This window comes from Rhamphochromis sp. 'chilingali', assembly GCF_963969265.1.
Source record: "Rhamphochromis sp. 'chilingali' genome assembly, chromosome: 3".
NCBI classification, from domain to species: Eukaryota; Metazoa; Chordata; class Actinopteri; order Cichliformes; family Cichlidae; genus Rhamphochromis; species Rhamphochromis sp. 'chilingali'.
In genome coordinates this window covers 35,041,806-35,056,638 of record NC_137931.1, presented here as the reverse complement: position 1 = coordinate 35,056,638, position 14,833 = coordinate 35,041,806, and the positions used below count along the sequence as shown (strand labels likewise).

Genomic DNA, 14,833 nt, shown 5'->3' with positions numbered 1-14,833 from the left:
TCTGATATTTCAGCCAGGCCACTCGTAACCTGTTTGCATGCAATCCAAAGCAAAAACAGTGCCAGGAAGCATGAAAAAAGGAAAAATCTAAATGTATCTTAGCACGCAATAGTTTCCATTAAAGAAATGTAATATAACATCTTGGTCAAAGTTAAAATAAAAATTTTACCTAGGGGAAACATATGCATACTCTCTTTACTGCTCAATAAGAAATTCATTTTCTGGCTATCAATCACAGCACACGAACATTTTACCTGCATGAAAAATACAGGGTGCTCAGTCACGTGAACAAGACTAAAATTGGGCTTATCATGAAAGAAATCGTTTTACAATATTTAGATTTATGCACAAATTAAACAGGATGGTGCTAGTGAGTTTTAGGTGTGATGGCAGGCCGATAGTTTTACCAGTTTCTTAGTGGAATCACTGAAAGATAATATTTTCAATAATTATGCAGCATTAAAGCTCTGTGCAGTAACTTCCATCCAAAGAACAATTTTAGAGTCTGCATCTTTATGATGTTAAACCAGCTTCTCTTAAATAATTTATTGGAAGTTACCAGAGATCAGAATGAATAACTTGACATTAAAATAAATGTTTTCATACATCTTTAGGTTGTCAGCATCAGAAAGTGAAATATTTGGTCCTAAGACATTAAGAAAACAAACCGTGTACCTCGTTTGCACAACCTAAACCCAAGAAATAGCATCGAGACTATTTATAAAAACACAATGACAGTAATTATAGCAACAACAGAACACGAAACCAAACCAGAAGAGACCAACAGGACAGGTCCGCAGAGACATACAGTGCACTACAGTGTCGTACAGGATACTGAGAGAAGACTGCAGTGTTGAAATAGATCAGATGCAAGCAACAAACCCACAGTAGGGGGTAGGAAGGCAGGACACAGTTCAAACAGGTAGGAAAGGTGGGGACAGTGGGGTGAGAGGATTGGAAAGGGCGGAAAAGGGGTGCTGGAGTTTGGTCGGGACAGTAGATACCAAGCTACCGAGAGATCAGTCACCTCACCGGGGTCCCCATAAAAGGGCGCAATGCATGAGAAGAAACAAGCCAAACCCAGGCACAACAGAGGAGAGGAGTACCATTTCCTGTTTGAGGAGAGCGTTCATGAAGAAGAGACAGCAGAAAAGGGAGAGGGGGCTAATCGGTGAAGATTGCTGAGGGGTGGGGTGGGACCTATTAGAACTAGTTAGGAATGCACCATGCTCCTGTCTTCTCAAACGAGAGACAGACTTGGAGGAGAGAAGAGAAAAGAGGAGACATGAGACAGATCAAAGAGGTGAGGTCGTGAGAAGGCAGACGGTGTGATGTGGGGTAAAAACAGGGGAAGATCGCAGCCACATATAGCAGAGAAATTGACCACCGTGGACTGACAGACAGACAAACACACAGGAGTGCTGTACTTACAATCATCTGTGGAGGGAGAGCGGTGGGAGCAGGATGTAATAGTAATCACAACAACAACAACCAGAGAGAAGGGTCAGTCAAGCTGCAAAGAGCCCCACATCAATCAAAATCACAAGTTTGGGCCCCAGGCCTGGAGGGACGTGGAGCAACTGACACCTGTTTAGAGCCTGGACTAAGCACAGGTAGAGAACTGAGCAGGTAGCCATAACACCTAAGCTAACTCGTTACAGCATCAACTCTTTGCTCATAAAGCAAATACGAGGTTTAACTTTCAGCAGCTTCACATGAAGAGTGTCGCTGTGGGTGTGATCGTGCAGCTTTGGCGCACATTAAACTCTGCGTCCTGTGACTGAAGGTCACAGTAGCCACAGATTATCACTTTATTATCAGTGATATGAGGCTCTTTAGTTAATAACCAAACAGAAATAACACATATACCAAAAACAAACAAAAGAAGAGCGGCTGCTTTCCAAAATGTATCATTCTTTTCAGAAGTGGGTCGGATCCTTTAGGCTAACATTTTTATGCAACTCTGATGTGAGTTACTCATAAATCAGGAATCTCTCCAAACAACTGACATACTGGAGAGCAGCCATGAGCTGGTGCAGGAATGATATGGTGCAGTCCTTTTTTTTCTTTTGCTTTTTAAGGGTTTCGTCTGGATTGTTTGGATGAACAAAGGCACCTGCAGGGCAATGCTGCATATACTGCGTGTAGGGGGGGTGAGCAGAGGGTAGGATGTAGATGTGATGCAAAAACTGTTTGATCTTTTGCTTAGGCATGGGCCACACAAAATGTCTGCATTTGTTTTCCCTTCTCTCGTTCTCCACCTCCTTCTTCTTTCTTTCTGTCCTTTGATGTTGCCTTGGCAGTAACAGGTGTAAGTAGAACATACTTGTGCACGTGTAGGCCTTATATACTGCGGGGGTCACCATATGAACATGTAATATCTTCATTTATGTTGCTATAAACATCCGCAAGGACTTCAAATAATCATTAAACATTTTGTAAAGAGATGATAGCGATGGATATGTGTACATGTCTCTTTCGTCTACACAAATTAGCCAAGAAAACATCTCTAAATATGTCTATTTTGTGTGTTTGTATGTTCTTTTGTGCATTTATACTTCTATGCGCTCTTACCGTTTGGTCTGTGAGCGGTGGCAGAACGATGGTCTTCTCCATGGTGTTCATCACCAGCTTCCACAGCTCCTTCAACACACGTTTCAGCACAGTCTTTTCACAGATCTTAGCAAACAAAGTCAGGCTGGCAGGAGGAGGGAGAGACACAAGTAAGAAAGAGACGTAAGTATTAAGCAGCAGAGGGGAAAAGACACAGTCTACCTGAAGAAAAATCGGATCATCAAAAGAAAAAGAGGTAATATGAAAAAGAGAAATACCTTCATGAGGGAAAAAACGCTCAGAAAAGCAGAAAATTTGGGGAAATTTCAATATTTTTCATTCATTCACAGGCAAATAACGTTTCCAAGTCATTCCTACAAAAACAAGGGTGGTTGTGGCATCCTATTATTGCACCACAGTTAAATTCAGTGAACTCTTAAGAAACCGTTAATTCATAAATGTTTGTAAAGACAGCGTGCACGGCTAGGTGATGGATTGTACACTGTACACCTGTGGGAATGGGACTGAAAACACCCAAATTCAAAGATTAAAAGATACGGACTAATACTTTTATCCATATATCGTATAACCACAACCAACAAAGCCAAAGATTCAAACCATCACATCAGTGTATTCACTGGTAATCCCTGAAAGATGAAAGCTCAGTCTCCAGAGTGTTTTAAAGGTCAGTTTTTTTCTACTCTTTCATCTTGATTATGTTATTGTGCAGGAATTTCTCCAGCTCTAGCCACGAGCATCGTTACCCTACCCACCTACTGTTCAAATCTTCTATCTACAAGTCAATCAGGCAGTCAGTCAGAAGAAACTTGCTTCCAAATAGGGAATCATTTTAAGCTAAAGATTGGCTCACTTGCTGTCCAGGAACTCCATGATTGGCTGCAGGACATTGTCAGCATCCTGGGCCACGCTGCTGGCATTTCCCACATTTGAGGTTCCCTTAACCTGAGCCAAGATGTCTCCCATCTGCTTAACATTTTCCTCAATATGAGGCTGGAAACTACAGAGGATGAAAGGGAGAAGGTTTAAGAGACTGCATCTGTAGCGTTCATTTGGATATGAATATGTGTGAGCGTGTTCCCACCTGACAGCAAAGACCCTGCTGAGATCATCCATGACATTGTTGAGTTTGACTTGCAGGTCTTTCAGGATATCACTAGCTTCAACACACAGCTAAAATGCCACAATAAAAACACACAAACTCACTCAGCTGTTTGGGTTGACTGGCGGCTGTGTGATAGGATAATAATAACACATGGCTGATATACTAGCATTAGGAACTATGTCTGAATAATTAAACAGTCTAAGTTTTGGCTGTTTGCGAGTGGAGAAGAGTCGCTCACATCTTTTCCACCCATGGCTTCAAACATCTTCTCCAGCTGCACCCTCAGCTGCTGGATGTTGTTGATCAGGATGCAGGGCTAGAAAGAAGCGGACACATGCGCATGTTTTTATGTTTATTCCAAAAGTTGGCTTTCGGTTTTTGGCAAACAGAATAAAATGAGACCATCTGTGGAAAAACCACATTGGGTCATTATGTCTTTGGCCACTCACCACTTTCTCCATGGTGACATAGTTGGCAAACAGCTTTGATATGATGTCAGCATAGGACAGAAGCACATTGCTGATGGTCTGGAGAAGAAAACAACAAAGGAAATATTTTTTTCTGCTCTTGTGTAAAGTGTCCTTGGGTTTCTTAAAGGGCGCTATACAAATCAAAGTTCTTATTATTATTACTGTTATTATAAAAAATGTTTTAACATGTACAGAAAAAAAATTGAAGACCTCGGTCTTGCATTTTTATTTTGTAACCTGCAAATGACATTTTCACTGCACCTACCTTGGCGAAGCGCTTCATGTAGTGTCCTACAATCTGCGGATCTGGGCACTCTAACTTCCTGATGATCTCAAAGCTCTGGTTGAGCTGGGAAAAGACATCCACAACTGAACAGGAGAACAGAGCATGCTCCGATGTGACCTGGAACTGCAGGGCAGAAAAGATACGCGGGAAGATTAAAAACTGGGGAAAATTAAAGGAGAAAAAGTCACAAGAAGGGGATGAGTAAGGTTGCAGGTGAGATTGTGTGCCCGTCTAAGACCATACAGACAGACCATTAGATGCGTTATTAAACTGGACCTTTGATATATTTCACTGCCTGTACAGAGACTCTGACCTCTCAGAGCCAGCCGTACAGACAGTTAGACAGCCATCCAGTGACAGGTGGGAGCTCCTGTCTGTCTCCTTGTAATTGGCTGCTGGTTACCGCCTGGTCCTTAATTGGCTAGAGGTGAGTAGGTGCTACTCCAGGGAGTCAGGGTAATGAGTTGAGGACAGCTTTTCTGCAGTCAAACCTTTGGAATAAGGCCATTAATTTACAATGTCCTGCTGTAACAGAATCATCTTTGGCTTTAAGCATATGCAAGTCACGGGCACTCTTTTTGAAAACTTCCCAAGAATCTGCACTGCTGAGTCCATGCTTTCTATTTCAGTCTTTGAAGAATGCTGGGGAGACAGGAGAACGTGTGGGAGGCGGGGCGGGAGTGGGGAAGAAACTTTGGATGATAACTCTGAGTGTGGCAGAGGAAGTACAAAGGATGGATTACAATAATTCTGCTTGAATAACAACAGCGACTCAGCGCTTCAAGAGGGCTGAAGGAGAGATAAGGAGGAAGGGAGCTGGAAACGTTTACCCCATCTTTTTTGTCTCTTTCCAAAGCACCGTGCAGAAAGTCACGAGACACTTCTTCGTTTTCATCCAGCCACTGGATGACAAATGGCTCAAACCACCTACGGGGAGCAACAATTTAGATATTTGCAAACTAAATTCGAGCATTTCAAAAATATATTCTATAATTCTTTTTCACCGGATGCGTCTGTTTCTACAAAACAAGATGCTACTCACGCAGGATATTCAGGCACTCTGCTCTTGAAGAAGGGCAGGTCCTTGCAGTACTCGTTGTACAGCCACTTGACCTTGAAGTGCAGGTTCATGTAATCTGCACTCTTGCACAGGCGGTTTTTTTCATGCTCTGTGAAAAGGAGAAAACACGTATTTCCAGGACTGTTTAGGCGGCCAGCATTTCCTGCAGGTCTGTTATGCACAGAGAAACTGAAAAACTGACACTTTACAGATCATTTTATAGAATAAATAGTTTTAAAATACACAAACATGATTCCAGTCATGCTTGGATAGAGCCAAATCCTCTTTTTGTCTTATCAGAAACTTTATTTTTATGCATAAATACTTTTTTAAAATATCAGATAAAAAATATGCATGCTAGAAATCAGAATATGCATATCACAAGATCTACCAAAATTAATATATTTTGCTTCATTGTTTGAAAAAAAATGAGATCTTTGCTCTCAGCAGCGGTACTGGAAGATTTAAATCAGGCAGGCAGTTAGTCAGCAAGAACAGCTGCTTGTCATGGAGCACACATTCAGTGTGTGTGTGTGTGTGTGTGTGTGTGTGTGTGTGTGTGTGTGTGCGTGCGTATGTGTTTTAATGATTAAAATGGTTTTTTGTTTTTGGAGGATGTAGATAGCCACGAGTAGAATAACTGGATCATTTTATTGCTAATACAAAAACAAAACTTGCGTATAATGTTTGTATGACTGTAACATTCAAGAGAGTTTAATATAATAGGTGGCTTTTTAATATCCATTTGTATATACTGAGTGGGAGTCCAGCTATGGCCAATAACCAGTGTGCTGAACTACCAGCAGCCGATAGTTAAACAAAAGCACAGACGTTTAATTAAATTCTCTGAATATTAACTGAATTCTTTTCTTTTCTGTGTTTTTGTATGCTCGCTACTTTTAAGACTACAGCACAATACTAACTGTATTATCGGTTTTTACTCACCTTCCATTGCATACTTCATATCCTGAGCAAATAAGTTCCACATAACTTCCGCGCTGATTTTACCCACATTGAGCTCCTGAGGGAATCTGGATGCAGAAGGAGAACATGTAACCGGGAAAGCTGACGAGAGCCTCAGAGTGCAGTTTTAATGGCACTATGAGAAACTGTGGATAACTACATAACATTAAAATGTCATTAAACCCATTCTGTTTAAATTTGTACAAGGAAACAAAGCAAACACAAAGGTAGAACGGCCGTGTAGAAAACTTAGAGACATACTGATTTAGGCAAGGAGTGTAAGAGTTCTTGTCTTCCTCAATGATTGAGACGATAAGTGTGATAAACTTGGACCAGAAGTCGAGGTTTTTGATGCTGGGTCCTTGCTCCTCTGGGGGCACAGCACCCTGCTTGGCCTGGGAAAGCAACAACATGAGTGGCGTTATAATGACTCATGACAATGGCTTTCTGAGGTTTACCTGCTATTATTGCCCCTTTTGGCTGAAAAATCTGCACATAAGTGAATTTTGATCAGTGAAACGGTTTTTAAAGCCGTACAACAGGATGTCCAGAGTCGTGTAATTGTGTAATCTTAATGTGAATTTTACCAATAATATTTCTGTCGTCTGCAACGGGGAGACGTTTTTGGAGGGAAATCTCGACTGCGTTGTTAACTCAACAACTCATACATATTAAACACTTGCTGCTCAAACAGCTTTAAACAGACTGCGAATGTCAACTGTCTGGTCGACTTCTTTGAAACAGCTGAAGATGTGCTGAGAAAAAACAAAACAAAACACTGAGCTGGCTGCTGCAGGGTTTGAAGAGTGAAGAATGATCTTGCAGAGATTTCAACAAAATATAGCAAAGTCCCTCAGGACGAAATGTTTTATTCAAAGAGAAAAAAATGCTTATTTGAAATTCACGGGGAAGTCAGAATTGGGCTTGGTGCTTTAATGAGGGCTCAAAGCAAGTTCTAGAAATCGCTGTTGGAATCGGCTACAGGAGTGACGGATGGAAGAGCCTGGCTTCACCAGACTAAGACACGGACTTACCGCGCGCACGCACACACACACACACACACACACACACACACACACACACACACACACACACACACACACACACACACACACACACACACACAAACCAACAACACACAAGTGTCTACATATGGAATGAGGACAAAACTGAAATCCTTTCTGTATTAGAAATGTAAAAATGTAAATATTATTCTCTTTGTAGTGATGACTTCTGGGTAAAACCGCTGATTTTGATCACTAAAGTTGTACTTCCACCTGTAATTCAATCAGCTGATGAGTTTCTAAAACTTTAAGCTTTTTCCCCTGGTTTGACTTTACTTTGTTTTCACATAAAGAAAACTCCAAACGAAGCAAAACGTGTCTTTTTTATACAAACCGCATGAGAAAGTTCAGTCTGCTTGTTGGCCAGATGTGCAAGAGGAACAATAGCAAAAGCAGGTAGAAGACACAGTATTCTGAGCTACAGGATAACTTTGCAATGTCACTTCTTCCAATTCTTTAAAGTTTGTGTACTCTGCAGGCTTATGGTACTCTGCTACATCCCAGGAAGCAAAGCATGCCTGGCTATCAGAAGGCAAACGCCCAGCATATATTCAGTGGTTGGGTCAGATCATATTCCCACCATAAACGAATCAGTCTGAAGTTCATTTGGAACTGGATCGAGACCGCCTCCTCGAATGCGTCTGTGGTAGATTCACTGCAAGTGCAATTACCCTGCTCGTGTCTGCAGAAGCGAACCGCACCAAGACGGAAAATGAACCAGAATTCAATTTAAGCAGACTTAATGGTGCAGGTGTGAAGGCGCTGAGATTGTGGTTGGGCTGTCATTATTCCCGGCATTTTGCTTAAGGGAAACTGAACCGGACAGAAGTTAAATGTAAGCAAAACGATCATCAGTCACTGGAAATCTACAGCAAAAATTCCAAAGGAAACCTCAATGCCTTTTGCCACTGAATGAAATATACCAAGTTTATGTGTTTTTCTTGGTAACGACCAGAAGCTCAGAACGATATCAACTAAAAACAGATCTAGTTTGTCCAAAACCAAACATGAACCAAGGAAAAAATGGACTAAACAAATAAACTAAATAAACAAATCATAATTCAGCACTTTTTTTTCTATAATTTGCCGTAAGCAAATTATAGAAGACTGTTGATGTACCTTTAAGTAAATAAAAAATGAACAAATGCAGATACCATCACCATCACACCTGAACATCTGCACTTTTCTAACTGTTTGATTCTGTATGTTCTGAAGTCCAGTACATGTACGCATGCATGGTGTGCTAACAAGGCTTTACTTTTTTGTACTTTATTATGTTTATGCCAAAAAATATCAATTCAAAGTTGATTTTTTTGACAAAGATGGAAAAAGAAAAACATTCACTGACACACACACGCAGACATTCAGCCCATCACTGCTGCTTCTTACCGGGTCTGCCTGATACTCGCGACTGTAGAGCTCATGGCAGTTATTAAAGATGTATTCATAGGTGGAGTTGAGACAGGCTTTGACACAGTCCTTCACTACCTGACTGGCTCTGGGTGGCGACTGGAGCTCTTGGACCTAAACGCAGGCACAAAAATCAGACATGCAGTGACTGGATCATTCATTTGAGCTCACATTTGAAATGATGAATTTATTACAGCTGCAGAATATAGTTAAAGTTTGGCAACAGTGCTCTCCCAAATATGCAACATAGAAGACTGGAGTAGTGAAAATAAAAATCTCCCTGGAGCCTTCATGTGGGAGGTGGGAGAGTTGAAAGATCAGGCAGTGATGCAGGGCAGCAGCACTGACACGTCAGGGGGAAAAATGGGATATTCTGCAGCTTAAATAGACAATGTGAAGAAAGCAGAGTTGGTTTGCAGAATTCTCTCCATTTCTGCTTCTGAAGAAAACCCTTAAATCCAACTCAGCACCAAGCTTTAGGATAAAAATGGAAGAGAAAGAGACTATACCTTCATTCTGAAGAAGGTTATACTGGTGAGCAGATCCACTGTGGACTTGAGGTCCTGCAGTCTCTCAGGACTGCTGGCCGGGAAGTTGTTCTGCAATCGGGCCAAAAAAAGGAAAGAAATCAGAAACGGCGAGCCACAGTACATGAATTCACATCTGTGCTTGTCCAGTTTTTTGCATCTGTGGGCACGATCCAGCATGGTCAATCTTCACTGGCAGCAAGCCCTGTTCTGACTGTGTGGGCGTACATGGTTTCCCCAACGTGTCTGTGCACGTTTCCAATGAACTGTCAATCTAATTAACACATTTGCCTCCTCAAATTGCTTCTGATAAAGAGAGACGTGCAAGGACGCAGAGAATCATTAGTTATAAGCCAGAAGAAATTATAAAAGAGTAACTTACCCGGTACATGGACAGGTCGATCCTCAGAGAGTTATGAAGCTGATCGAGGAGCTTGACAAATCGCTCTTTCTGTGGGTAATAAAAGAAATGTGCTAATAGATTCTGTGATTAAACATAATGAAGATAAAGAGGACACGACAAAGGGAAATAACAGAGAAACTATGCCATTGCGATAGTTAGGGGAAAATTAGTATATAAAACTATTTAATTAATAAAAGTATGACATCTAACTTTATCGATCCAGCTAAATGTTGACTCACCCCAAAATTAGAAGCAGCAAAGCGGTCAGAGGCAGAGACATTGTTGGTTGCCTGGGTGGTGTGGGCGTAGTAGGCATTGATGTTTGCCAGCAGGGTACTCATCACTGCAGGCACACCTGGGCACATGTACTTAGATGACAAGCAGGCAAAATGGCTGGAAATGAGAGGAGGACAGGCAAATGTTAGATTTTTATCTAAACAATCTACGATGCGCCTGAACACATGGGTCTTTCTTATTAACGGTGACGTTCTGGAGTCGGGCAGTCAGCCGGGAACCTACGTCATAGCCTGGTAGATGGACTCGACTCCATAACGCATGGCAAACTCATCTACGATTTCCTGGGGAGTTTCCTCAAAGTACACTTTCCATGCATCATCCCCTTTGGCGTCAGGAATCTTCACCACACCATTATTCTGGATGTCCGTCACATAATGGAAGAGATTCTAAGGAAAAGAAAGCAGAAGGTGGCGTGAGTGAAATAAAAGAGAAAAAAGGCTTGAAAAAATTCAAACAGTTATCACTCGTTTGTAAACAGTTCAGCCATTAAGACAGAGCGCGCTATAACCTCACAAGCTGTTGTGTCTGTTGGCTCTGCTGCATAAAGAGCCATAAACCCACATTATGAGGCCAACACAAGGTGCTGTCTCATCCATAAAACCTTACACCACTGTAAAATATTCTGAGTGGGTTTATAGGCACTTGAGAGGCAATAACAGTGCCCATTTGTCAGTTAAGGTCAGCTAATGTGTTGTGAGTAATGGACTGAGTAATGACTCCATACAAAGTTGGGACTGGTCTACAATCAATCAGCAGAATTTTCTGCACGAACCCAGAGCAGAAACGTGTGTGTGTGCTGCCTCTATCTTTGCCTTTATCCAGAGTACTAACTCAAGTTTAATGGGTCAGTTATGAAAGTGAACATCAGTCAAGCAAATTAACTAGTTTAGCTTGGCTCATTTAAGACAGCTTCACACACACATATTCATAAACGCAGGCCGCGAAAACAACATTACACACTTATAACTAGGGCTGCCACAAACGATTATTTTGATAGTCGACTAGTCACCGATTATTTATGCAATTAGTCGACTAATCAGATCATCATCCACTGGACGTAAAACTACAGCTTATTGCACCAGCAGCATCTGCTCTTATATAACTATCATTAGCTTACAGCTTTAAGCTTTTAAGGTGCTAACTAAAAATAAAGACAAGATGATAGTTTATTCAATTTTAATGAAATTTGCAGATTGTTTTGGTAAAGTTTAATAAACTCCTTGCTATCTGAAATATAACAGGACACCCGAGTATATTCTCCAGCATCTCACACTTCTGATAATCAGCTGTCTGCTTGACGTTTATTCAGCTGTGTAAAAACTATAACTTTAATCTCAGCCAAACCGATTTACTCAGGAACAAATAAAATACTAAAAAAAAAAAAAAAAAAAGCCAAACAACAACATTTTTAATTTATCTAAGTGACTCATATATATTTAACCTGAGTCGCGAAAGACGGCGGTGGGTTTGAAAACAATTTGCCGGGAGTCCGGTGTTCTCACGGCGCTAGTGACCTAGCCCCCGGCTAGCTATCGAGCTAGTGGGTAACAGACGTCTCCGAAAACGTCGGAGCGCTTTTGAAAATATGTGGTGTCCTGATAAACTGAGCCGATATTTGAGGTTTACACAGCTACATTCTCGCCTGAAAATATGTTAAACGTTTATTTTGTGACCCAGAAAGAATAATAAGAGTAATATTAAAACTAACTAGCTACCGCCATTGTTGGAAACTAAGCTGGGCCGCGCTATGAATTCTGGGACACAGCTGCTTCTTCTTCTTCGGGGTTTAACGGCAGCTGGCATCCTTGTACATGCAGTGCTGCCATCTTCTGTTTCAGTCCGTTATTACACTCTTAAATCCTGCTATTATTCCTGCGTCTTTTGCGATCTTACAAAGCTTCAAACGACACGTCGACTATTAAATCAGTCGTCGACGATTTTGATAGTCGACGTAATCGTGACTAGTCGACAAATCGTGGCAGCCCTACTTATAACAAAAGCTAATTTTGTTTGTCAAAGATTCCTGTAAACCTAGCGTAACGGTTTCAGTCAGCACATAGCAAATAAAGAGAAGCGGTCCATTTTGACTCGCATTTAAACGACTGCTGTCTCTTTACACCGCAGACACGACTATGTGCAGAAAACAGTCTTTTTCAGTGTGAACGTCATGCCTTACCTGCTAAAATTAGTTGACATTTTTAGGCAGCCCGTTATGTGAAAAAAAACAATATTTGTCTATGATGCACAAACGGCGGACGAAGGATAATCTGACAAAATGCGCCCTTCTAAAAACAAAGCGGTTGAGAAGCATTCACCCTCTTTAAATGCATGTTCACTCACAGATAAAAAGCGAGTTTACCTCGTGCAGACAGGTGTACTGAACATGATACGGAGCAACCGTTTCCTCGCCTTTGATCTCTACACTTATGTGCATGCGGATGGCCCCAGACACAGCGGATTTGTCAGTACGTTTGTCTGTGAAGAGCGCAAAACACACAGAAACACAGTCACCAGGTCTGCGTTGGAAAGAAATGATGGGTGATGAGATCCAGTATATTAAACGGGGCAGTGTACAGAGAAAAAGGAGTCGTGCCAATTCAACTGACCCAGATTATACCAGACGTCCATCTCTCCGCTCAGAGTGCGGACCTCGATGATGGTTTGACCGAGGAAGTCGTCGGACTCTCGTTTGAACTTCTGCTTCACACGAGACTTAATGTCATCATCTTCATCCCACACTCGCACCTTGATGCGGTCTGAAGAGTTGTGACATTCACTGCAAAGACCAAACCGGAGAGTGAGCCAAATATACTAGGTAAACTGGCAGTTAGACAAGAAGGGCAGATTACTAGGGTGACTCGTACGTATCATATTCTTCAAGCGTAAACAGAAATCACCAGCCTTAAAAATAGACCTTGTTTATTTAACCTCCTAGGATCTGGCATCCACATATGTGGACATCACATTTTGGGTTGTCCAGACCAAAATACTAAATTTTGCTCTACAAGAGCCTGATATTCACTTACGAGGACATTATACTGCCACTGCTCTATCGAAATTTAAAACTAATGTCTTCATATGTGGATCTCATTTTTCTCAGAACCAAAAATCAAGTAAAAAAAAAAAATCACAGAATTCTTTGTTTTTGCAGTTATCAGGTCCCAATCAGCCCAAACAGCAAAGAGAAATTAAAAGAGTTTGGGTCTTAGGAGGTTAATTAACAGTAACCATACAAAAAAGCCAATGACTCACAAATTAAATGTCTCCTCCCAGACGGGGTTGAGGTTGCCATAGATGGTCTTGGTCCTCTTTTTCGTCTTTCCAACCTGGACGGTTACATACGGATCACTGGAACCAGTTTTATCCTTGGCTTGTAGACCCTGGGCACACAACACTAGGAAGAAGGAAAAAAAAGCCAAGCTGGTAAGGCCAGTGGGTTTATGCAGCGGTCCCCAACCCCCGGGCCTCGGACCGGTACCGGTCCGTGAGTCGTTTGGTACCGGGCCGCGAGAGTTGAGGCTCAGGTGTGAAATGTATTGTTTTTTAATCGGTTTTCAGCGTTATTTTGTTATCATTTTTATTGTTAACTCTGTTTTCCTGGGTCTTTTCACGTGTGTTATGAATAAATCTTCTTTTTTCCGGTACCGGTACTAGTTTTATTTTGTTGTATTTATCCGTGACACCTTAAAGGTCCGTGAAAATATTGTCGGGCATAAACCGGTCCGTGGTGCAAAAAAGGTTGGGGACCGCTGGGTTTATGTATACGTGTGCGTGTGTGCGTGCGTGTGTTTGGATGGAAACAGATGCCTCTTAATTCAACTGACCTTCTGAGCTACTGCCCCACAGACGCCACCTGTGTTCACTGCATATAAACAGCAGCTTGTCTCTTTTTATAGACACAAACCTGTGATGCTGATCTTGGCCGACCATTTAGAGGTGCCATCGAGCACGCTCTGTTTGATCTGCTTCATCTGGGTGACATGTGTGGACTTGAGGACGGTGAACACTTCCTGAATGAGTTCAAAGATCTCTGGTTTGTTCCTCTCACGGATCTTCATGCGATCCTTAAGAACCATGATGATATTTTGAGTTCGGTCCTCGGCGCCGTGCTTGGAGCTCTTCTCTGCCGCTCCTGGTTGGCAAGAAAATTGAGAAGTAAAAGAATCAGATTTGTAAACAAAAACGGAAAAAGGTGCCATGTGAGATGAGAAGTGAGCTCACGCTTACTGATCCTGAAATCATGGTGGATAAATTTCTACAATTTTTCAGATGATTTCAAACGAATATCATAACACTATAATAACAACTTTGGTGTATTTCATGAAATATAAGAGGATGCTTTTGCAGGGCTATAAAATGCTGAGTGAAAAAGATGGAAAGAGAGCGAGGCGGATCACAAGAAAAGACAAATGGTTTGTAATATCCTCTCATGAAAACAACGAAAATAGGAATGTAGGAGTAAGAAGAGAAGGAGGAGGGAGGAAGGCTCTGTGCTTGGAACTGACAAATAGACAGGAGAGGAAATAAATGGACTACATTGTTTTCTATTATTAATAAATATAAATAAAAAGAACTGACACCGCAAAAAGTCTAAAACGGAAACTCAGCAAAAGGGTATTTTCTGCGATCCTTTCTCACTCTCATGTCTGTAATCATTAAAACCACATTCACACACTT

The 14,833-nt window shown here is 41.5% G+C and overlaps 1 protein-coding gene across 1 annotated transcript in view; it reads right to left on the bottom strand.

The window, feature by feature from the left end:
* The window catches only part of unc13a (unc-13 homolog A (C. elegans)), a 47,155-nt gene that overhangs the window by 10,834 nt on the left and 21,488 nt on the right, over nucleotides 1-14,833 (bottom strand). The window contains exons 17-35 of the mRNA XM_080879019.1: nucleotides 14,061-14,288; nucleotides 13,409-13,550; nucleotides 12,763-12,932; nucleotides 12,516-12,631; nucleotides 10,379-10,542; nucleotides 10,099-10,252; nucleotides 9,839-9,907; nucleotides 9,439-9,528; nucleotides 8,909-9,043; nucleotides 6,717-6,850; nucleotides 6,438-6,523; nucleotides 5,475-5,601; nucleotides 5,263-5,359; nucleotides 4,412-4,555; nucleotides 4,126-4,203; nucleotides 3,915-3,992; nucleotides 3,656-3,744; nucleotides 3,425-3,571; nucleotides 2,575-2,698 (exon numbers count right to left, since the gene is read on the bottom strand). Of these exons, the coding sequence (XP_080735145.1) occupies nucleotides 2,575-2,698; nucleotides 3,425-3,571; nucleotides 3,656-3,744; nucleotides 3,915-3,992; nucleotides 4,126-4,203; nucleotides 4,412-4,555; nucleotides 5,263-5,359; nucleotides 5,475-5,601; nucleotides 6,438-6,523; nucleotides 6,717-6,850; nucleotides 8,909-9,043; nucleotides 9,439-9,528; nucleotides 9,839-9,907; nucleotides 10,099-10,252; nucleotides 10,379-10,542; nucleotides 12,516-12,631; nucleotides 12,763-12,932; nucleotides 13,409-13,550; nucleotides 14,061-14,288 (2,372 nt within the window). The remainder of the gene's footprint in view (nucleotides 1-2,574; nucleotides 2,699-3,424; nucleotides 3,572-3,655; nucleotides 3,745-3,914; nucleotides 3,993-4,125; nucleotides 4,204-4,411; nucleotides 4,556-5,262; nucleotides 5,360-5,474; nucleotides 5,602-6,437; nucleotides 6,524-6,716; nucleotides 6,851-8,908; nucleotides 9,044-9,438; nucleotides 9,529-9,838; nucleotides 9,908-10,098; nucleotides 10,253-10,378; nucleotides 10,543-12,515; nucleotides 12,632-12,762; nucleotides 12,933-13,408; nucleotides 13,551-14,060; nucleotides 14,289-14,833) is intronic.